Raw genomic sequence first — 23495 nt, 5'->3', positions numbered from 1 at the left:
GGCTTATATTCAGAAACCTTCATCACTCTTCACTTAGGTTAGAAGGCATGCATTATAAGTAGACACCTGTAAGCAAATAGAGCATGGTTGATCCAAGTGCCTGTAGCGGGCTAGAGGAAGATTTATGTTCATTCAGAAGATACCGCTTTTGAGCCACATTTATATAGATATCAGCATGGGCAAAGCTGTAACAAGTTGTGACTATCTACTAGTTACAAGTTATTACTAGTACTATTAAAAAATATGCCTATAAAATTTTATGACACACCACACCCCCCATCCTGAAATCAATATACAGAACCATTCTTTGTTCAAATCTCTGTTATTTAGTTTAGGAGAGATGATTTTGTAAGTCCACACCCATTGTTCCTCATTTTTCACTCATGAAGTGCTCGTATCGTGCTTGTGAAGCTGAGTCCAATGAACTACTTAAATATTTCTTTGTGATGTTCAATCTGCCTATTACTGCAGATAAAAAAGTTCATTCTGTGATTAAGAGACTCTCAAAACTTTGTTAATCTTGTTAATAAGCCATATTCATACTCAGAAGTTATTTTGTAACATTTCTTATCTTTTCTTAGCATCATCCCATCAAAATGACATAGTTTTAATGAGGCGTTTTGCAAACAATATATTAACTGACCTAAAAATAAGCTGGTTAATCAGCAAACTCTTAAGATTCTCCTAACATTTTCATAGAAAATACCACCTTTGCATCTTTCTTGGAATAGTCTAATCTTTCTTGAGCTATTCATCCAAAACTTCCACCAATTCTTGAGAAGGTAGATAACAGTCCAGTGATTCAGGCCATACTGAGCTTTCAAGACTGTTACTGCTGGTTTTGTTTCAGGATGTGTTGGAGTTTGGGATAACATCACCTGTTGGCGTCCTGCAAAGATTGGAGAGACTGTCACTGTCCCTTGTCCAAAAGTATTTAGCCTTTTTTCTGGCAAACCAGGTATTCTTTCATTTTAAGGTGTATTTTTGCTTACTTCTCTTTGGTATTTTATAACATACTGTGCTAAAAATGGTTTATTTGCAGTTGAAGGTTTTTGTTTTCATTTTAATGATAATCGATTCTTAACAGAGCTATTTATGATAGATCATGAAAAGACCAAATAATGGTCTTTGTGGTCCATATGGTGTTCTTTGAGTCAGATACTAAATATGTATTCTGATATAGTGTTACTCATCAAAGCTGAAGATACTGCTTGCTCTTTTTGATCTATCTGTGTTCATTATTAAGGCAGCCTTAACCTTTTTAACAGTTGTGTGGAATGATGGTGTAGAAATAAACAGTGTCTTCCATAGAACATTGCCTAATTCTCTCTAAGGTAGAAGGCCTTACAGTACATGTAGTAGAAAATACTTCAGCATCTTGAGTACTTAAGAGTCATTTTCTTGCAAAACTGGCTTTGACGTAATTTGTCATGCTGGTAACACATTCCTCTTCTCTGCCTAGTCAGAGAATCATGATGTACTTTTGAAGTGAAGACTCTTCAAAGTGTGTAAATACGTTACATTTTCTTTAAAAAATTCCATATCTATGCCAAATAGCAGAAGTGGTCCTGGTGTTTGAGGAGACACTGTGGTTTGAGGTCAAGGCCTTCTTATAAGCCAGAACGATTTGGTTGTTTGCTGTTCAACCATTTGTAGGGTATTTACAACTTTCCACTGAAGACTTTAACGGAGAAGAAATTCCAGTAACCAATCAGCAAAATAAAAATCACAAAAGCTTTAATTTGAAGTGTATATGTAAACACGCTTGGTTATTCTTTGCCAAAGTTGATCTGTGACACATAAATTTGTTCTTGTGTGGTGAAAACCACGCATCTTTAAGTCAGTTAAGACAATGGTAAACTGAAAACTAAAGCAATATGTGATTATATATTTCAAGTATGATGGATATAAAAATTCTCTATGAAAAGTGAGGGCAAGTTGCTTACAATTTAACATTGTAAAAGTAAGTTATAATAATTTTAATGACTATTCTTTATTCTGACATCAGACTCTTCAGTTTTCTCCTATTGAAGCTGTTCCATGTTGTATGAACATTAGTTCATATTAATTAGATTAAGGAGCAGAATCATGGGCTGCCCCCATCTCATCTGCGTGACTTTGTCTGGGAAAAGAGTCAACTTCTCTCCGTTCCAACCGAAGAATCCTTTCTGAAATTAATAGATGCTCAAAATTGCTTTCCAGCCATACTCGCACATCTCCTGCATGTTCCTTGGGCTACATTGTTTCAGGAATTGGCTCAAGGAGTGAGATTCAGCATGCATACTTATTTCCTTGTTCTTTAACCTATCACGTAATTTGGCCTTTAAAGTGCATTGCCAACTCTACAAACATTTGCTGCAGCAGTAAATCATTGCCATATTATCTAAGAGCTTTTATAACTCTCTAGATCATTTGGCACTGCCTTCTCAGAAAAGCTGAAATAGGAGGTTAGAACAACTCTCTCTTAAATTACTTTTCTATCAAATTGCTTTACCTCCGAATTATCGGCTTTATGGAGTAAGCTGAAAGAGTCCCTCTAGAATACTTCAGATAAAACATCAAAATATTTTAGGCTTTTGCAGGTGTAATAGAAATAGCTATTATACCAAAGTGGAAGCCTGCCATCATAGCTTGGAATTACTTTTGTTTTTCTCTAGTGCAAAGGCAACTGAGCAAAATTAAAAGCCAAAGTAGTATGAATGAAGAGCACATGAAAAGAAATGGCTGCGTTGCTTTAACAGGTGTGCTAGGAAATACAGGATGTTAACAGAGAATGACAAAGTTGTCCAAAGATTCATCGATGAGGAGAATTTAAAATCTTTCTGATTTAAACTCTCTATCGTTGCTTTACAGGAAATATTAGCAAAAATTGTACGACTAACGGATGGTCAGATATTTTTCCTGACATTTTAAGTACTTGTGGATATAATGACTATGAAGATGATTATAAGGTAGGAAAAGTACTTTTTCTATGAATTTAGATGCTGATGTTCAATACAGCTATCAGACATGTTCTGTTTCTAAATAATTACTGGTTTACTCTATCAGAATTAATGAAAATCGGTAGTAATTTTTAGTAGCAGTCTTGCCATATGCTTGGATTGCAAATGTCATATAAGATAAAATCAGAAATGTAGAATTCAGTAACTGAAACTCAAGGCTGTAATCAGTTGGTAATTGCAGTAATGCATCTGTATTTCTAATATTGCAGTGTTATTTGGCTTGCACACAGTATGTTTTACATTGTTTCTGTTATAACAAATCCTAATAGTGTAATAATCTGTTAATAATACATGCATCACTTGATTGCTGGTATGTGTTTAAGTAAAATAGAACGAATTTAGGTCATTGGAATTATTGTAGATTTATATTGGACTTTCAATTGAATTAGCAATTAGAAGTGGTTCACGAAGCTAGCAAGATATCTTAAATACACTATAAATGGAAAAATTAATTTGATCACTTTGCAGATACTATTTCTTGTTCTTTTTGTTGAGGAAAGTACTTTTTCCATCACATTTTACCTATTTTCTATCTGTTTTCCTGCTGAGGCTAACAGAGCAAGATTTTGTTTATAAGCATGAGCTCATAGTATCAGTAAAACTTGTTATCATGAACAGATGGAGTCCTCTTATGAATAAAGATATTTGGCTGCTTGGGTTTTTCTGGATTTTCGTATGTGTAGAGTGGCTTTGGCAGATCTGTTCCGTCTGGTCTGCAGAGATGTACTGGCATTCTAGCTAAGACATGCAGTTCATGCCATGTCTTTCGTTACTCAAAAGCCTAACCATTACTGCAGCTGAAAATAGATAATAAAGAAAATGTATAGATTATGTTTTTTCCCAACTTTTCTGAAGACATATTCTAAAACATTGGTATCATCTGACAGCTTGGGAGCAAACATGCGTTACTGCTAAAACAGCCGTTTTAAGACACCATCAGTCAACCCAGACAATTGTCATGTGGAGTGAAAATGGGTCAAGATTTAAAAATTCAAATTAACAGAGGATAACATTTCTAGTAGTGAGAAATACTTAATTAGCAAATGAACTAGTATAACAGAAGAGCAGTTTGTTTGACATATTCATTAGTAATTTGAAGAAGGAGAATGAAGTTCAAGTTGACTATACTTGCAGTAGTAAACCTAGAAAAACTGGAAATAGGAAATAGTTGTAACATTTACAAAAGCCTGGAAAAGAGCAAATAAGAAACCAGTGAAGCTAAAAATCAGAAAAGAGATGTGAAAAGCAGATACTGAAAAAAAATTATTAACAAAAATACAACAGCTAGAGTATCATAGCTATCTAATACAGGTATGGAGCAAATGCACAGCATGTGGCAGGGAGGGAAAGGAGAAATGCAAGAACTGATTGCACTTCAAGCAACATGGCCCAAGGGCACTGTCCTTTTTCTCAAGTACCAGTGTCATTGCTTAGGGAATATTCTTTGCCTGAAGGTCATAAACTGGTTGTTTCAGTGGGACAAGACAATTTTTCTGACTTAAACAGTGACAAGTCGAAAAGTGGATACAGCAGTGCTGGCTTGTCAGAAGCTAAGCTGTTCCTATGCAAATGTTTTTGGGGTTTTTTTTAGTTAAAGAAAGGACAAAAATTATGAGAATAAAATCTGAAAAGGGAAACAGGAAAGCATATGTTTAAACCCATCTCTTCATGGGAGGTAATATAAAAAAATGAAAGTATCATGCAATTGTGAGATTTCAGAAGTTATTTGAGGTTCTGCATCAGCCAACTGCTGCACAGAAAGCTTTCTTGAATTTGGATCTTAGTGCTCAGTGGTAGCACCTCAAAACAAAGTATCTTTACTCAACATAAAGCAGTATAGTTCATTTTTATTTGACCTAGAGTTTCAGAAAAAAGAGCTAAAAAGGAAATCCTAAGTATTTGGATACAAGATATTTTGGACACAAAAGTTTCATGCAACAGTATGCTTTGCAGATGATATATGACGTTGCCCTCAAAACTGCAGTAGCTAAGGAGATAACACTTTAGGGAAGGTGGCAAAATGCTTTTCTTGTACCGAGTCTTAAGTTTACTTCTCTGTGCTTTCTCTGAAGACAATGTTAAAGGAGTAGGTAGAAGCTCTGACGTCAGTTTGGTGCCTGTGTCACTGCTGAATGAGTTTCCATTACAGATCCAATGAAGTATTTATTCCTGGGGGTTTTTTTGCTGTCTTTTAGGATATGGACTTGTGTCTTTACTTCAAAGGGGACTAATGTATATACATATTTTGTATTTATTTATTTATTTATTTGTATATATGCATATACAGAGACAGATATCTCTCCAGATATGTGTCTGCTGGCTTGAGCAGTTTTGAATATTCTAGAGAAGGTTTAAATGATAGAGATTGTTAAGCAAATACAGACCTTTTCTGCTGAAAGAACTTGTCTGCTTCAACAGTTTGCATTGATTTTAGTTACAGTTAAAATGTACAATTTTTATTCCATGTCAAATGGTGTATTAGCAGGTTTTATAAAAAGGAATTATTTGCTTAACATTTTTAAATTAACCGTAAGTTTCTGATACAGCACCATTAAATTGAGTATTTTATCTTATATTAGGTCTTCTGCTAGTATTCTTTAGTACTCCTGTCTGTATTAATAGGGGACCAATATGTCAGGTAGGACAGTGTCTGAACAAACTATCTGCATGTTTTTATTACATCAGACTGTATATCTAAACCTTTATTATATACTTCCACTCTCTTTCCTATAAGTAAACCTACTTATAGGAAATAAGTAAACTTTCTATAAGTAAACTGCTAACCTTGAAGATTTAGGTTCATCTCAGTTATCTAAATAAGTGTGGTTTTTTTTCCTTTTATACTTCTGTTGAGCTCATGGCAGCACAATGGCAAAATTAATAGCTTGATTTGACCATGCTAGAAACACACATCAAGGTATGTTAACACGACCCGAGCCTAACTGCAGCCTTTCCTTGACATATTTTGACATCTTCTGCCTAGACTGAACAAGCTAGAGAAGTGTCCTAGGTGTCTTCATACAGAGTATTAAACTCGCTGTCAACTTTATTAACAAAACGGCAAGATGCCTGGTGAATGTAGAGGACTGAAATGTGTCCACTTTGTTTAAAATAATGACTGGGTCAGTTAATAGAGCTTTGTTTGATCTTACGATGAATTGGCCTAAGATTTATTAGACCACACAAAAACCCCAATACATCCAAGTTACAGGCTATGAGATTTGAACACCTAGGGTCATACAAAGACAAATTCATGGAAAGAGATCCTCAGGGCTGTTAAGCATGGTGATACTGTTGCAACTTGTGATTAAGTAGAAGCATCTTTTATGGAAGAGGTGTTCCCATATTCTGGCCAGATTCCCAAAGCATTCACTCTTAGGCTGCTCTCAGAGATAACCTCCTGGATGTGCTACCTAGTACCCAATGCAGGTGTGTTACGCAAGGCAAGGGTAGTCAAGGCAGTGAGGTCAGGACTGACACAAGCCCTGTCTTGAATGTCTGTAGCCACCTTTACAGAACAGATGCATTACTACTGCCTGTGAAGTGGATCATTGCACTAATTGGACTAATGGATTGTTTGTACTGAGTTTAAATTGAATCCTTCCCTCTCAACAAAATGTAATGCAAGGCAGCCATCTACCAGCGCTTTTTCTTTGTGCCTATAACTCATACTACTTTTATTTACATTACATTCTGCATTTTTCATTGCTTTTTCCATGAGATGTGATTAAGAGAGCAGTATTCCTTAAAATAAATACAAAATCTTCTTCCTGTTCTGGTTTCAGCAGGGATAGAGTTAATTTTCTTCCTATAGCTGGTAGAGTGCTGTGTTTTGGGTTTAGTATGAGAATAATGTTGATAACACACTGATGCTTTTAGTTCTTGCTAAGTGGTGTTTATACTAAGTCAAGGACTTTTCAGCTTCTCAGGGCCTGCCAGCAAGTACTCTGGGGGGCATAGGAAGTTGGGAGGGGACACAGCCAAGACAGCTCACCCAAAGTGGCCAAAGGGATATTCCATACCATATGACATCATGCTCAGTACGTAAAGCATGGGGAGTTGGCTGGGAGTAGGGGGGATTGCTGCTTGGGGACTGGCTGGACATCAGTCAGGGGGTGATGAGCAGTTGTATTGTGCATCACTTGGTGTTCTTTTCTTGAGTTTTATTTCTCTTTCTCTTTTTGTTATCTCCCTTTTCATTACAATTATTATTAGTAGTAGTATTGCTGTAATATTTTACTTTATTTCTATTATTAAACTGTTCTTACCTCAACCCACGGGTTTTACCTTTTTCTGATTCTCCTCCCCATCCCACCAGGGACAGGGGATGTGAGCAAGCAGCTGCCTGGTACTTAGTTGCTGATTGGGGTTAAACCACAACACTTCCATTGACTTCAAGTGAGAAGTACTAGCTCCGAATATAAACTGGTATTCTCTCTTCTAGAGCACAGTGGGAATTGAATTTATTAATTGCAGACTGTCCAAAGACACTGCGTAATATCAGTATGCAGTGAGAATGTTCACACTCACGGACACATATATGCTGGTGCATGTTTACACATGAAAATATGGAGGTCTGTACATCTGTAAAATTGTCGTCACTCTCACTATGGTTAGGGAACTTTGAGTAAGAAGATATTCTTACTGTCATACTTAGAATTAATGATACTACTATTATTAAGAGATACTTAAGGCACTGCTGGTCTCATCTTTTTAAGGTGTTGTTTAGGCTTAGAGTGAATTGAAAGAGAAATGTGTCAGAAAAGGTTATCATTAATTACTTGTATAGAGGTTATTAAATAGTATGAGGAATACCAATTTTTATTATATTTTTATTTTAATATTGCATTTTTATTAAATTTTGTTTTTCTCTGCACCCTTAAAAAATGTGTAGAAGTGCCTGATAAGAAAAAAGTGAATCCATCTCTTTATCTCAGTTTGCCTTTATTCTCTTCTAAGTAAGTACTACAAGGTTTTAGAAATGGCTTCTCTGTTGTTGAAGTTAATTTTGCAAAGGGAAAGAACTGGGGTTCTTTATTCCACTTTTATTCGCATTTGCTCATTTCGGTGCTTGTAAAGCACTGAACTCATTTGCTAGGCCCAGTTCTGCTTTACATTGTTTGTGCAGGTTAAGGTTTTCTGATATATTCTTCTAGTATGAATATTTGGATATTATGGAATGTACTCTGACACATGTATCATGAGAATGTAAGACCACAAACTTTAAGCAATCGTATCTGCGAATACTATACTCTCTTACGGGAATGTACTAGCCCACAGAATAAACAAAATGGTAAGTCCCTTGGGATGAAAATGATCGCCAGTACTTTACTAATGATCAGTTATATTTCTGGTTAAATGAATAAAGAGGTGTGGGGTGTTCTTTTATATTAAGGGTGGCTTCTGGTCAATAGCAAAACTCCTTTGGACAAAGAATCAAGGCTTAAATGTTAGAGCGTTTTGACCTTCAGGATTAAATTACCCTCTCACCCCTAGAGGTCCTTCCAAACCAAGGTTAAAAGATCCACTGAGTAACTGTCAACTTTGCCTAGGAAGCTTCAGTGCTACATCTGTTCTCTAAGCAGAAGAATTTTGTCTCCTGAACTTAGTAAAAATAACATGACACTAACTTTAAAGGAAACATTAGCAGAAAAAGGTGTCTGTTCTAAGAAAATGTAAGAATAGATGTTTCAAAAAAGTGTATTGAAGATAACACTAGTTACATGAACTTGTACTAATCAAATTTATTGTTATATCTGTGGGGTTTTGTACCCTTTTAAAAGCTGTTAAGTAGCCACAAAAAAGGAGGAAACATTTTAGGATTAGATCTTTTAGTCTAGAAAGCAGTTACAGATTCTGTAAACGTTTCCATAAAATTGTTCTGAAAACCATAAGCCACTGATTTTTGCTGTGCCTAACCACCTATTGAGTTCAGTTTAGTGGTTTTAATTAGCATATTGTCCTCAAAACTTTAAAAGTAAATTGTTGGATTTCAGTTTTGGAATCAGTAATGCTCAAATAATCATGTGAATATTTCGCAGAGGCCAGCTGTTCTTACTACTGTTGCAAATGTACTATTTTTGTTAGACTTGCAGAAAATTTCATGTCATTTCAATTTCATATGCATGGCTGTATTTATTCTGTGCTAAAATCTTTTAAAAATACAAGTATAATTTCGTTTTAATTTCTGTTTTGGTCAATCTCTACCTTCTTTGCACTCATTCTTGCCGATCTTGCACATTTTATATTAAGTTCAGAGGTTAAAGCTAAAATTTAATTGAGATCTGACTAATTGTGGTTTACACAGAATAGTAAATAAGAAAAAAATATGCCAATCTTACATAAAAGATATTGATTTTTATGTGCTATCAGATTTGATATTGCTTTGTCTGCTTATTTTGCAGCAATACAATATAAAGAACTTGTTTCTAAATGGTATTATGTAAAATACAGAGTAGTGACAAATATTTATTAGGTGTAACTGCCACAACACAATGCAGAGTTTAATTCTTTGTCTTTACGAGGGTCATGTATATTTAATAAACACATAATTTCAGAACACAATTTGCCAATTGTTTTGCTGAGTGAGTAGTATTTATAGAGTTCTTACAGGCAAATTAAGACACTTCTATTTACACTCATACAGGAAATTTAAGTAGCAGTATGATTGCATCCTCTTTGATGCTGAGACTGATAAAGTGCCTCATACTAACCATTTTTGCTTGTTTTTGAATATCGTAACTCCTAAACTTAAATAGTTGTAATTTTCAATGTAATGGATCAAAATGTAGTAGCATTTACTTAGCTTTGCAACAGTTTGAAAAGCAGGGTAAATTTTTGATCAGTCAAAAATAGTAAAACATTTCAGATTTCTGACCATTATAATACTAGACGAGTACGATGGTCTGAAAGAAGGAAATGTGTTTATTAGCTACACTTTCAAGTGTAGAATAGAGAATAATTAAAAATCTCTGTCGTATGATAAAGCAATTGTAATTGTGTATTTATTTCTTATTTGCTTGTACTCGGTTTGAACAAAATGACCATGGTCAGTATTAAGGTAATGTCAAAATACTCTTGGCTGATTAGCTTCAGTCGTCACTTATACCTCCATGTAGCTGTTTTGTGTTCATCCATTTGGCAAACGAATGACTGACAGATAGTCTCAGTCCTGCTGACACTGACAGCTATTGTGGTGGACTAGAAGTACACAGGATTATTGTTTTGATTTTACTCTGACTATTTGTTGTAGGGGTCATGTGTGTGTATGGAATGCCAGAAACATTATTTTAAATAATGTGTTTTTTTCTGGAGGAAGACAACATCTTCTGTTCTCCCCAGTGGGTAGAAGTGACGGGAGTCATTACACATGCAGCCTGCCTGACAGCTACTGTCAAGCTCAGAGTACATAGCTAGAGGCTAAATTAGAGGTGCAGTTACATCCAGTCTGGCTGGACAACTGATGCTTTGTTTGGAAGTTCATGTGGGATTTCACCTTTTTTTCCATCGTTTAAGAATTCTGAAATCAGATACAAGTAAGACAGGCTCCAGTTTCAAAAGAGTCAGTCAATGGAGTTTTTCTCAAATCAAATCTGGACAGATTTTTCAAGATGGCACAGAATGATAAAAAATGGAACAAGTCCAGCTTTTTTGTTGGGTGTGTTTCAGTCAGCCCAACACTGAACCACAGCTACTTTCTGTATGCCAAAGTACAAAATGCTGTCTTATTATATAGTCTAATGGCTGAAAAATATTCAAAGTAAGATTTTCAATTCTGTAATATCAACACCTGCCATGCTAGTTTGTTTATAGATGGCAACAGTTTTGGTAAGTTTATGCAGTTTAATGCAATTTATGTATCTACATCCACAGTTGGAGTTATTAGACAATAGTCTAGCTCCCAACTTGAATAATGGGGTTTATGATGCCTTCAAAATTGGCAAGGTGAAGGACCTTTCAACTTCCAATGCTATGAACATAGTTAACATAACTGGTATAGTTCCGTATGCTTCAAAAGGTGACACATGGCTTATATATAGAGGGCATGACTCTTGGGAGAATGTAAATAGGATGGCTCCTGTATTTCTTGCCAGTGCTATAGAATTGGCCATTAGATGCTTTCTAAGCACTGAGATTATCTGAGTTGCAAGTTGTTAATATCTGAAGCACAAGAGAACTTGAGTAAAGGATATCTCTAGTGGGAATCCTTTATTGCTTTCAGGGGATTTCTGCACCATTCACTATTTCCTTTAGCAGATGCTTTTACTACTGACTTTGGAAATTCACTCCTTACACATAAAAATAATCTCAGAAATGCTGTTAGATAGATTTGTGTTGACTTTTGTGACTGCCTGCAAATCCAGTTAATCCGCTTCCCTTCTTTTTGAATATTTAGAAATATTTTTTTAAAAGCACATCACTTTTTTTTCTCCATATGTTGTTCCTTTTGTCTATTTGATGCCTTTGCAAACTGACAGCCTCCAAAGTTGGTTAACTTGGCAGCATGATGGCAGATACAGTCTAGCCAGGCCAGTCCAAGAGCAGGAATTGAAAGGAACAATTTGTCCACTTAACTGTGAGCACCAAGGGATTATGGAATGAGATATAAACTCTCCAGTAAATTGTGGAGGCATTATTACAGACAGGTCAGTCAAGAACTTTGTGCAGTATACCTTATTGGTAAAACCAGCAGAGAGTATTTTATTCCTAAAGGAAGGAGGCCATTAGGCCAAAAAAAACTTTCAATGATACCATTCTCTCTCCCTCTTCCTATTTGAGTTTAGATTCGCATCTCAGGAAAGAGATGGTACAAGTCAAAAAGACAAGTTATACAGTGAGGTATTAAGAGCAGACATAGCTCTAAGACATTGATTGTAAGATAAAAAATGTGTTAGAGAAGGGCTTTTAACTCATAATTTTTTTATCAAGCTTTTCCTCAAGCAAATGCAACATAAAGGTGCTATTAAGAAGCAAGAAATTTTAAATAGACATCTTGGTTTTCTTTAACATGCTATAAAATCATTCTGCAGTACTGTCTTTGCAAGATACCTTTTAAGAGAAAAGCAAAGGATATTTTGAACAAAAATAACATCTGCAGTTTACAGCAGCTAGATTTGGAACTGCAGTCACGATGTGCTCTGTGCTTATTTTGGATCTGTTGAGAATGATAACTGCTTTTAACCACTGTCTCACTTAGAATGAATGTATATTGCATCAGAAGCAATGAATTAAAAAGACTAAAGCTCAAACTCTGGTTACCCAAAAAGGTTAATCAATTTAACTATGTAGTTTTGAAGTAAGCTGAATTGATGAGCATAGTCTTTAATTCTTGTTAAGTTAGTTTACTTGAATTACATTAATTTCTAACTGATGTATAAAATATACATACATCTGTGTACATGTATATATTAAAGCCCCTGTCTATTGTGAGAATGATGCAATGCAAGATTAAAATCCACAATTTTATATATTTCTGTGGAAAATAGTACTTGAAGCAGAGCTTAATCAGGGACTTCTGACAGCTGATCTTTTAGTAAATATCCTTTTAAAAATGCCTCCTCCCTCACTTCCCTGTAATTTCTCTGTACCAAGCACTGCTGGGTTCTTCCTCATGAGTCTTTAGCAACATGGGGTTATGTGTTCATTGTGTTACACACTGGCATCACTAGGACTGTGTGCAGTTACCAGTAAAAGCATGATGGCTGCTAAGGTATGGAGACATTACAAAGATGAGATTTTTTAACAGTACGCAAAAAATACATACTCTTGTGTGACTAGAATTACAATTCCAATGAACTTCATCTGACTAGATTGTAGTGTACTCAACAGCATTGAATCCAGACAGCCTATGCCTTCTCTGCAATGACTAATTCTGTTGAGTTGCCTACCTTTCAGAAAGATTACAGCCCACTGTTAGATGTATTAAGCTAAACGAGTTTTACTTTATTAATTTAACCTAGTCATCAGTAGTTGTTTGAAAGAGTTTAAAATAATGTTACATTTTTATTCATGATATTATTACTGAGAAAACAGATTTGTGGTTTCAGAAATCCCTTGAGAGTTAGACCTCAGATGGAAAAATGACAAATAAAAGCAAAACCAAATGCCAGACTCCAAATGTTGGCCTTCAAAACAAGATGGAAAAAAGAATAAAGACGAAAATCTTAATGGACGTAAAACCAAAGCTTTGTAATGCTTTTACTGCCTGATGGAAAGCTGACCAAATCAGTGGAGAAACTCCTGGGACAGAGTCATGTTGTCTAACTTTAGACGTCTGGCATCTGCATCTACACTAGTTTCTCTAGGTTCTGTTTGTATTTAATGAAGAAAAAGTAGGTGGTTTTACTTCACTATCTTTCTAAATTATTTTAGATGCCTGTCTTGGGATGACATGAATAGCACTCTGCTGCTTCACTGGTTGTAAGGAGATTCTTGATACCTACCTCAGATGGAGTCATCCCTGCAAAATCCAGTGGCTATTAGTGCATCTGCTTATTTACTGTACTGTCCTGCACTTTATTCTAACTTGCTTTGAGGAAGTAAACAGGAACTCCGCATTCCTGGGCACGGAAAACATTTAAAGGAAGACAAAACTGCTTATCCTAAAATCAACTTTATAGAGATCTCAAAAAAAATTATTCCACAAAAAATGGAAAAATACTTAATTGAATTACATAAACTAGATAAATTTCAGTGTTGTTCTCAGTGTAATGGATTCCAAGAAAAGGAGAAGGAAAAGATATATTGAGTTCAAATTGTTCTTGCTGTGAAGCAATGCAGAACATATAAGCAGAATCAAGGCTTTCCCATGGGAACATTGGTCTGACTGCAATTTCCCAATAATGACTGCTGGTCCAGAATCATTCTTATAAACATTTTAGTGCATGCCATCTAAAGACTATAGTGACTGTGGGTTGTTAGAATCTGTAAATCAGTTGATTCTGTGTTCTTAATTTATGAAAGTATAACAGGTGCTGTCTAGGATAGGAATGGGAGGAGGAGAAGAAAGTAGGAGCAGTATAATTCATTCTGAAATGAAGATGGGCAAAAATATGGAAAAAGCAGACAAAGGCAATGCAGACTAAACATAGATATAAATTTTATATACTTGGCACCAAACAATTTACAATTTCCTAAAAAACTTCCAAGATGAAACAAAAATTAAGGAGAATATACAGTCTCTCTCTAGATCTGGTATGCTTGGGCCTTTTAAAGTAGCATTAACATAAAAATGCAATGCATATATAAGAGAATTATGTGATAACTTAAGTGATGACTGTTTTATAAGCAGCAAACTTGTTCAACTGCAAATAATTGCATCAGAAGAAGTGATCAGAAAACAAAAAATTTGTTCTTACCCATTCAGAGTAGAAGCTGAATGTGAAACCTTTCACATTATGCATCAGGGTTTCTTATCTGGTGGGCACTGACTTGGCTGTGCGCAGAACATCAGAGCAGGTGCTGGAAAAAATTTCTTGGGTCTTTCAGTCATGTCTGTGCCAACACAGCCACATCAGATTCTCTCCAGTCGTTTGCATTTACATACTTACCATGTATTTTAAAACCTGGAAGGCTGAAATTCAACTTGCAAATCAAAATTCCTAAAGGTAGATATTTATGTAGGTGTCTAATCATGAGTGTGTGGAAACAGGGTTTGATGTGAATGTCTAAACATAGGTATCTAGTGCCATTGGACTCGCCACTGCCATTCTGGCAAAGAGGTCTTCTGACACATCTGCCATGCAGATGTCTCAGATCCCCCAGAGCATCTCACGTAATAGTAGATGACTACATTTAGGCAAGTAGGTAGTTTATTATGTTGGTGGAACTTCCATTGACCAAAAGGTGATGTATGATTCTCTGTTTGGTTTTCCTTTACGTATTTGAAAGAAGAGAATGAATGACAATGAGTTGAGGTATTCCTATGCTGACAAGCAGAATGCACACTTTTGACTGTGATTTAAGACATTAAATGTAAAGGTGCTAATGCAGCTTAACTGAATCACGATATATGAGAGTAAGATGTGTAGTATGTTTGTGTCTGTGGATGTTGTACAGCCTGGATTAGTCACTTAGAATGGTAAGGACATATACCCTTTATATATGAGACCCTAGTATAGTCTTTAAAATCCACTCCCTGTAGTAGATACAGAAAGCCTTTGGGTGAATCAGTAATAAAGAATGTTATGACTAATTTTTGAGAAACTAAGGTTATATTCAGTGTCAGATAGAAGCCAAGGCCTTGAGTAATGAGTTCTCAAAAATGTCAAATGTGTTCAGGAGCAACTACTTTCTATTGTTGAAAGGAAACTTGCAAGTTGAAGTTATTTCTCATAGCTGCTCGACTGATCTCTCATGTAAATATGGGCTAAGTAGCTACTAGCAACAGAATTATATAATCAGAATTGCTAACAACTTTATTGCAACCTAAATGTATTTTATTAATTCAAATATTTTTAAAGATCTGTGCATTAAAATTACAGTGTTTCTAGTACTGTCAGCTTCCTAATAATTCCTGTGTATCTTGTGTGCATAGTTATCTATGAGATCTGCAGGAAAATGGTTTCAAGGCTGTCGTGGGCTGACGCTGGCCAGCAGCTCAGCCTCACACAGCCCTTCACTCGCTCCCTCACAGTGGGATGGGTGAGAGAAATGGAAGGGCAAAAGTGAAAAAACTCCCGGGTTCAGATAAAGACAGTTGAATAGGTAAAGCCAAAACTGTGTGTGCATGCAAAAGAAAATCAGGAATTCATTCACTGCTTCCCTTCGGCAGGCAGGTGTTTTAGCTATTTTCAGGAAAGCAGGACTTCATCACACATAATGGTGACTGGGCAAGACAAATGCTGTAACTCCCAACATCCCTTTCCTCCTCCATTCTCCAGCTTTTATTGCTGAGCACGTGTCAGATGGTGTGGGTTCAGCTGTCCTGGCTGTGTCCCCTTCCAGCCTCTTTTGCACCCCCAGCCTCCTCACTGGTGGGGCAGCAGGAGAAGCAGACAAGACAGCACTGTTCAGCAATTGCTAAAACATCAGTGTGTTATCAACACTTTTGGTGACAAATCCAAAACAGCACCCTATGAGCTGCTATGAAGGAAATGGACTCTAACCCAGCCAAAATGAGGACAAATGTCAGCAGTGAGAGAGTCAGAACAAGGGCATTTTTTAATGAAGCGAGGAGGTGATGGGGGGAAGTTTAAAGTCTAGCCAGAGGGAACTAATTTTAAGTCTGGAGTATAAAGACCATGGTACTTAGAGAAGAATATACAGCTGGGTCAGTTTAGCCATCAATGTAACAGCAAATGCGTTGAGTTGGTGTGTGTCAGTCTCACACACTTCTTGCCTCAGAGTTACTTCTGCTCCTTAGGCAAACCCAAGACTCTCTTTGGAGCAGGTTTTATAGTCAACTCATAGCACACGCCAGCTGCTCAGGAGCAGAAAGGAACCTTACAACTGCTGTAAGATTTTCTAGCACAATGAGAAACTTCAATAGAAGGGAAGAAGTAATTTCTGCTGGGCACTGGGAAAGTCCAGGACACAATTTACATTAGAAGTTCTGCTTTGTTTTCCTTTTGAAGGCTATTAAAAAATAAATTACAGGAGGCCAGTGGTTACTTTAACATATCAAGATTTGTTGAGCTACTTGGTAGTTCCCAGGATAAGAAGATGAGAATGGTGCAAAGTTGTCCCTGAGTGCATTCTTACCAGGTGTTGTGTGCATGGCTTTAGGATACCTGGGGAGACCCCTGTCTCTGCTCTGCAGTAATGTGATGTTGAACATCACTGTTACTATTAAATCAATTTTTTCCATGAAAGTGAACAAGAAATCTTCCACTCTGTATTTAAATGGCACAGATTTATTGCCATTGCAACTTCTTTTGCAAATGACATTTACCTCCCTGAAATTTGTAATATTTATGTGGTGGGTGTTAAGAAATTTTGATTTAGAGACCATTCAGGCTTCTATTTGTACACTCAGTGTAAACGTACTTAGCAGAAATGGGCTCTGCTAATGCCAACAAGAAGATAACAAATAAAACATATTGTGGAATTGCTGTGCATCGCTGTCATGGTTTAACCCCAGCTGGCAACTAAGTACCACGTAGCGCTCGCTCACTGCCCCCACCCCCAGTGGGATGTGGAGGAGAATTAGGAAAAAGGTAAAACTTGTGGGTTCACTTAGGAACAAATTAATAATTGAAATAAAATATTATAATAATAATAGCAACAACAATTTTAACAACAACAATTTTAATGAAAAAGAGAGAGAGGGACAGAGAAATAAAACCCAAGGAAAAAAACAAGTGATGCACAATACAGTTGCTCACCACCCACTGACCAATGCCCAGCCAGTCCCCCAGCAGTGATCAGAGGTTCCCAGTCAATTCCCCCCCAGTTTATATACCGAGCATGACATTCTATGGTATGGAACATCCCTTTGGCTAGCTGACCTGAACTAGCCAAAGGGATGTTCCGTAACATAGAACCAGTAGAGCACGGGAAACTGAGAAGTCCTTGATTCAGAGTAAGCACTACTTGGTGACAACTAAAACATCTGTGTGTTATCAACATTATTTTCACACCAAATCCAAAACACGGCACTGCACCAGCTACTAGGAAGAAAATTAACTCTATCCCAGCTGAAAACAGGTCAGTCATTTCTCAGCTTTACACTATATTTGCAACTCCCGATGGGCACAAAGTCGGGAAATAAAATTCCCTTTCTTCCAGAATACTGTTGATGGGGACATGAGGCTGCCAAATTGTTAACTCATTTATCGGAGTATCCTTTTTTCCATTATTTTGCAGAGCAGATCAGGTTGAATAAATGAAGGGGGACACCTGAAGTATTTACAGTGTTGGTGCCATGGGCTGTTGTAATTGCTGCTGAGAAACTGTTTACCGCTCTGTTCCCAGAAAATCGCCTGGAGACTGGCTGATGTTCCTTTTGCTGTGACAGAAGCCAAATTAAAGAAGCGTAGGGGTGGTCTGTGGTGTTTATCTGTAGGCATAGTTTTCAGAGCTGTCCAAAAATGAGCTGAACTGCAGTATAATTCTGCCATTCTAGCAGGGAATTGAAGGGCAGTTCTTCAGAACTGATTTTGTGTGAAATTATGTTAATTTAGAAAAAATATTTTTCACATTGTATTTGAAAACCATTTTAGAAACATTGCGCTAGTTTAGAGTCCTATTTGGCAAACACAGGATTCATGTGGAAAACTAGGATGTTTTGGGGGCATCCATCTAAGTGCAGGCATTTGTACGCTCTAGGTAGCTACACTTCAATTAGTCACTGGGGGGCCTCTTCATTGCCTGTAGAAATAAATTCAGTGAAGTCCATGTTCAGTGCTTACATAGGTACAAGAAGTACTTTCTCGAAGGCCCTGTGAAGACACCCTACATTGTCTTAGATATTTATATTTGCAGTGTAGACACCTCATGGTAGGTGAAACAGAGCCTACAATATATGCTCACAGAGTCCTTAAGACTGCAGTGGAGCTCTGCAAATATACAGCAGACTCTTTATAGAGAACAATAAAGTAATACTTTAGGTTTTACCATTTTAACCAGCCAGGGACACCAATTAAAAAAACAACAAACAAACCCACAAACAATTCCCCGCCCCCCCCCCCCCCCAAAAAAAAAAAAAAGCCAAAACAAAACAACCAAAAGAAACAAAGGCAATATTTATTCAGGATTTTAACTAAGGAACTTTATTATGGTCATTCTAATGGCACTGGAAACTTCATTGAGTCCTTATTTTCTTTCTTTATCTCTACAGTCAGTGAATATTATATAAAACAAACAAAACATTAAAATGTCAGGACTGTTGTGAAAAAAAAATCTCAGCTTACTTCCGTAATTAAAAAAAGAGATTTGTTTCCTGTGGCACCTCATGTACCACTTGTAGCTCCTAACAAGCATGACTGTTGCTATGAATAAATTTGAGATCTATTGCAATTATGTTTCCCTTATTCTTGTCCTTTAACCATATCTATGATAGTGCAGTTGCAAGATTCTCAATTTCATTTCACATTTCATTTAGTTTTTTCCGTATCTGTGTAATATTTGCTAAGTGGATGTTCAGCTGATTTCATCATGAATTGGGATTGCTAAAGTTACCTCTTTACTTGTCCTTTTACATGTTATAAAATAAATATAATTTGCTTTTCCTTTTGCTATCTTAGTTTATTTAAAGAGTGATATAACCATATGCACTGAATATTGAAATTGTCCGTTATGCATAGCATATTCTACACTGCTATTAAAAACTTTAATTTCATACCATAGTACAAAACTTTAGTTTTAATATTTTATCTAGCTTGAGTGGAAAATAATGTCAGTCTAATGACTTTGTTGTAGGCATAAAAGAAGCAGCTTAATTTTGAGAATATTTAGCATTAGTTTTCTTGATGTTGTCATTCAGAATAGGAGTAGATTTACAGATAGCTGCAGTGAATCAGTGGCCTGTGCACTTCAGTCTGCTTTTCTTCTGTTGAAGAATTTCCTTTCCAAGTTTTAGCAAATAACTTTACTAAAGGAAAAAAAAAGGGTTGTTTGGGTCACAATTTAGTAAAGTATTTGAACATTTATATTAGGAAACTAATGAGATGTAAACAGGTCTTTAAAATTAAACTCATATATAAATGCATTATAAAGTACAGTAGAGCAGAAGGAACTGAGACAGATTCTCTCTTTCAGAGATAATCCATTGTTTCAGTGTGACTCATTCTTCAGTTTGATTGCATTTATGGAAGCTGATGAATCTGATGCTTTCTTTGACCTCATTGGCATGGGATAATCAGCTGAAATTGTACCAGCTTGTGTGTCTAAAGTTTTGAGTTCCTGAGGCTGAATTTTCTGTTGAGGTCCATTGGCTTGAGATGTTGCATTGCAAAAATATGTTGGAATAAAGATAAAATATTTTCATCATATACTGTAGAGCAAAGAGTGAAAACAATACTATTTATTTAGCCTTCAGAGCTACTTAATGGAAAACTATGTAATTTCACAGTGAATTTTATATATCAGTAAGTGGTTTCTGCATGTATATTTTTCTGTGCAGGTCAACTTCTATGTAAGGGTGAAGGCAATTTATACCCTTGGACACAGCGTATCTCTGATTGCTCTTACAACAGGAAGTATAATTCTTTGCCTTTTCAGGTAGGTGTTTTTCATGAGTAAATATGAACAGTGATAAGATGGTTTTTACTTGTCTGATTGCTGAGGTATTTAGAAAATGCATGTATTTTACACTTTTCTCAATTAAACAGCTGACAATAATATAATGCTAACTTGATTTTTGCTAGTACCATATTAAAAAATTTCAAAGCACTTAACAAATTTACAGACATTACAGCCCCTGTAAGAAAGAACAGTCATTTAGGAATGGATTATATAAATCATTTTCTATTTGATTATTAAAATTGACACCTTGAATTGCTCTTGAAAATCAGTAGGATGCTGGTCTCAACACTGGACAAGTGGGCAGCCATATTTTGCAGAAGCTTCTGAGTGGTTTCCAGGGGTACTATTATCAAAGGTAATCATTAATTTTTCCAAGTGGGGTTGTAAAGGTATGGATCATTATGCTGAAGGATAGTGCTGTGAGCGCAATGGTTTTGTTAGGCAGTATTAGGAAAGGCAGTACTGCCTGTTAGTTTTGCCTAACTTCTGGGAGTTTTCTGAGACTGAAGGCAATCTCCAGCTGGTAAAAGAAACTGCAAAATGGTATGATCAGTATCATAGATTTTCTCAGTCTCTCCACCTTCATGCTTTTATGTATCACTTCTTCCTGTCTAATAGAACAACCTTTATATTCTCCATTATAAACTTCACACAACTTCTCCGTTCCGCTCTGCACCAAGAAAAAAAAGAAAATGCATCTCTCAGATTTGGTAGAAAAGTACATGTAATATGTAGAGGACAAGCATGTTGTTTGGCAGAGCCTTATTCCTCTGATGAAATATTCCTATGGAGAGTTCTGTAAGCCTTTCAGTCTGTCATCATATTTTATCAGTATTTAAATATTCAGATACTGTTAAGAGCAGATACATAGGCCATAATTATATTTTGTAATGTGTTTGAAAAAAATTGATACTGTCGTGACTGAACTCCAGCTGGCAACTAAATGCCATGCAGCCGCTCGCTCACTCCCCCTGCCCCTGGTGGGATGTGGAGGAGAATTGGAAAAAGGTAAAACTTGTGGGTTGAGATAAAAACAAATCAATAATTCAATAAATTAAAATATAATAATATCAACAGAAATAATTGTAGTGAAAAGGAAGATAACAAAAAGAGAGAGATAAAGCTCAAGAAACCCAAGTGATGCAGAGTATAGTTGCTCACCACCCACTGACCAATGCCCAGCCAGTCCCCCAGCAGTGGTCAGAGGCTCCCAGCCAACTCCCCCCCCAGGTTATATACCGAGCATGGCGTTCTGTGGTATGGAACATCCCTTTGGCTAGTTCAGGTCAGCTGTCCTGGCTCTGCTCCCTCCTGGCTTCTTGTGAACCTGCTCCCTGGCAGAGCATGGGAAAGTGAAAAGTCCTTGATTTAGAGTAAGTACTACTTGGTGACAAATAAAACAATGTGTTATCAGCGTTATTCTCATACTAAATCCAAAACACAGCACTGCACCAGCTACTAGGAAGAAAATTAACTCTATCCCAGCTGAAAACAGGACAGTCACTCACGGTTATCTTCTTCTTACTAGGAGATGCCTCAGGCAGATTGTGCATTTTCAAAACTGCTAAAATTAACAATGCATGTAAGACAGTGTGTTACAGCCATTTGAATGTTGTCCATCACCAGAAGTCAGTTATAACAAACAGATCAAGAATTTCAGAGGTGTGCTCCAAACCTTATATATTCAAGTTGAGAGCTCCCCAATCTCTCTGTTGAGTCAGTGGAAAACCCAGGCTTTTTTTCAGGGGGGGAACACAGGGTCTTCTAAGTCTCCCCCTAAAGAAGCGTGTTTCTCTGCTATCTACAGGGAGTGTAGGGACCTCCTAACACAGTGAGTTGAGTTAGGAACCCAAACAAGTTGTAAAAATAACCTGGTCAGTATATAGTTTCCCAAGCATGTCACAAGCAGCCAATTATCATGGAAGGCTTTAGCTGAAGCAGTTGTAAATTATCAATAATAGAAGAGAATGCTGATGGCTACGCATGTATGTCTGTCTCAGGCATGTTGTAAGGCATCCCATACATTATGGTCATTTTTAAGGACAGAGTTTGGAAAATAAGAATGTTTCTGTAAGTTTTAACTTTTCACTACTTAGCTGGTAGCACCTTCTATCCAAGAAACATACTTTCTCTAAAAGGTCTCAGAGTTTGTTATAGGTAAAGTCAATATACTGTTTATTAAACCAGTCGCTCACCCCTGAAACACATTCACCTTTGAATGTAACCAGCAAACTTTCAGCTTGCTGTGTTTAAAAAGGAGAGCAAAGAACAACTCTTCTAAGCAAAACTATCTAAAGGAGATTTGGTAGTTAAGTACTGAGTTAAAAATTGGGAGTTACTAACACAGTAGGGTTGTCAAAATCCTGACTTCATCCAGCAGGATTAGAATTTGAACTCTGGATATTAGTAACACAAGAGATTATTAAAATTGTGCATTGCTGGATTTATATATGTATGTTTCAAATTATACTGCGTTTAATCCTGAATTTGTGCAGTACTTTTAATGAAAGAAAAAATGGAATAATGTGGATTTTAATTTAATTATGGGTGATGTGTTCATGACAAGGAAGTGGATATTCTTTTTTACGTATTACAACTTGACTTCTGCAGTCCATTTTACATTATTATGTACTGTCTAGCAGAACAGATAGATCGTCAGTGCTTTGCAGTTGTTCACAGCATCAGCTGTAAGCACATGAAAGGCAGAACCATTCAGTGGGGAAACGAGGGTTTTTTCTGAAACCTTCCACGCAGTTGCAATATTGTTTTGCATTTCTTCCAAAGAACTGGACTTGGTTTGAATCTTTACAGAAACATTATAAGGGTTCCCATTTATTAGTATCTGCAAAGAACACAGAAGCATTGTAAAAGGAAAGGATTGTATATCTGGCTAATCTTTTAATCTCAAAACAAAGGCATAAAACATGAATATCTGTAAATACCTTGCCAGACTAAACTGACAGCGTTTTTCAAGTCACTATATGCCACTCCCCACATAATATTCTATGTATTTATCATAATTAAAGTTAATTGGCAACTTTCTGGCACAATGTTTTCCTGTTGGAGGTTGCCAGTTTGTCAGGCACATTCTTGCTTCTCCAACCTTAATTTATAAACAGTGAAGCTAATCATTTTGATGCAGTCAAAAGAAGCTGCTTGCTTTACCCTTCTTTGAATGCAAGTTTCTATTTCTTGATTTTGAATGTCTAAGTCTTAATATGTCATAAAATTTCAGAAAGGTGGAAATCAAAATTATTACAAATAAATATTATTTTTCAGATATTTTAGAAAAGGTTTATTTGTTCCAAC

The 23495-nt window shown here is 36.3% G+C and overlaps 1 protein-coding gene across 2 annotated transcripts in view; it reads left to right on the top strand.

Moving 5' to 3' along the window:
• The window catches only part of VIPR2 (vasoactive intestinal peptide receptor 2), a 61998-nt gene that overhangs the window by 16343 nt on the left and 22160 nt on the right, over nucleotides 1-23495 (top strand). Inside the window, exons 3-5 of one of the 2 annotated variants that reach the window (XM_055708733.1) lie at nucleotides 851-958; nucleotides 2854-2951; nucleotides 20065-20162. In XM_055708733.1, the coding sequence (XP_055564708.1) occupies nucleotides 851-958; nucleotides 2854-2951; nucleotides 20065-20162 (304 nt within the window). The remainder of the gene's footprint in view (nucleotides 1-850; nucleotides 959-2853; nucleotides 2952-20064; nucleotides 20163-23495) is intronic. The other variant, XM_055708734.1, reaches the window with a different exon arrangement.

The sequence above is a fragment of the Falco cherrug genome, chromosome 4 (assembly GCF_023634085.1).
Source record: "Falco cherrug isolate bFalChe1 chromosome 4, bFalChe1.pri, whole genome shotgun sequence".
Lineage (NCBI taxonomy): Eukaryota > Metazoa > Chordata > Aves > Falconiformes > Falconidae > Falco > Falco cherrug.
The sequence above is the reverse complement of the archived record's forward strand: the minus strand, read 5'-3'. Positions and strand labels throughout refer to the sequence as shown.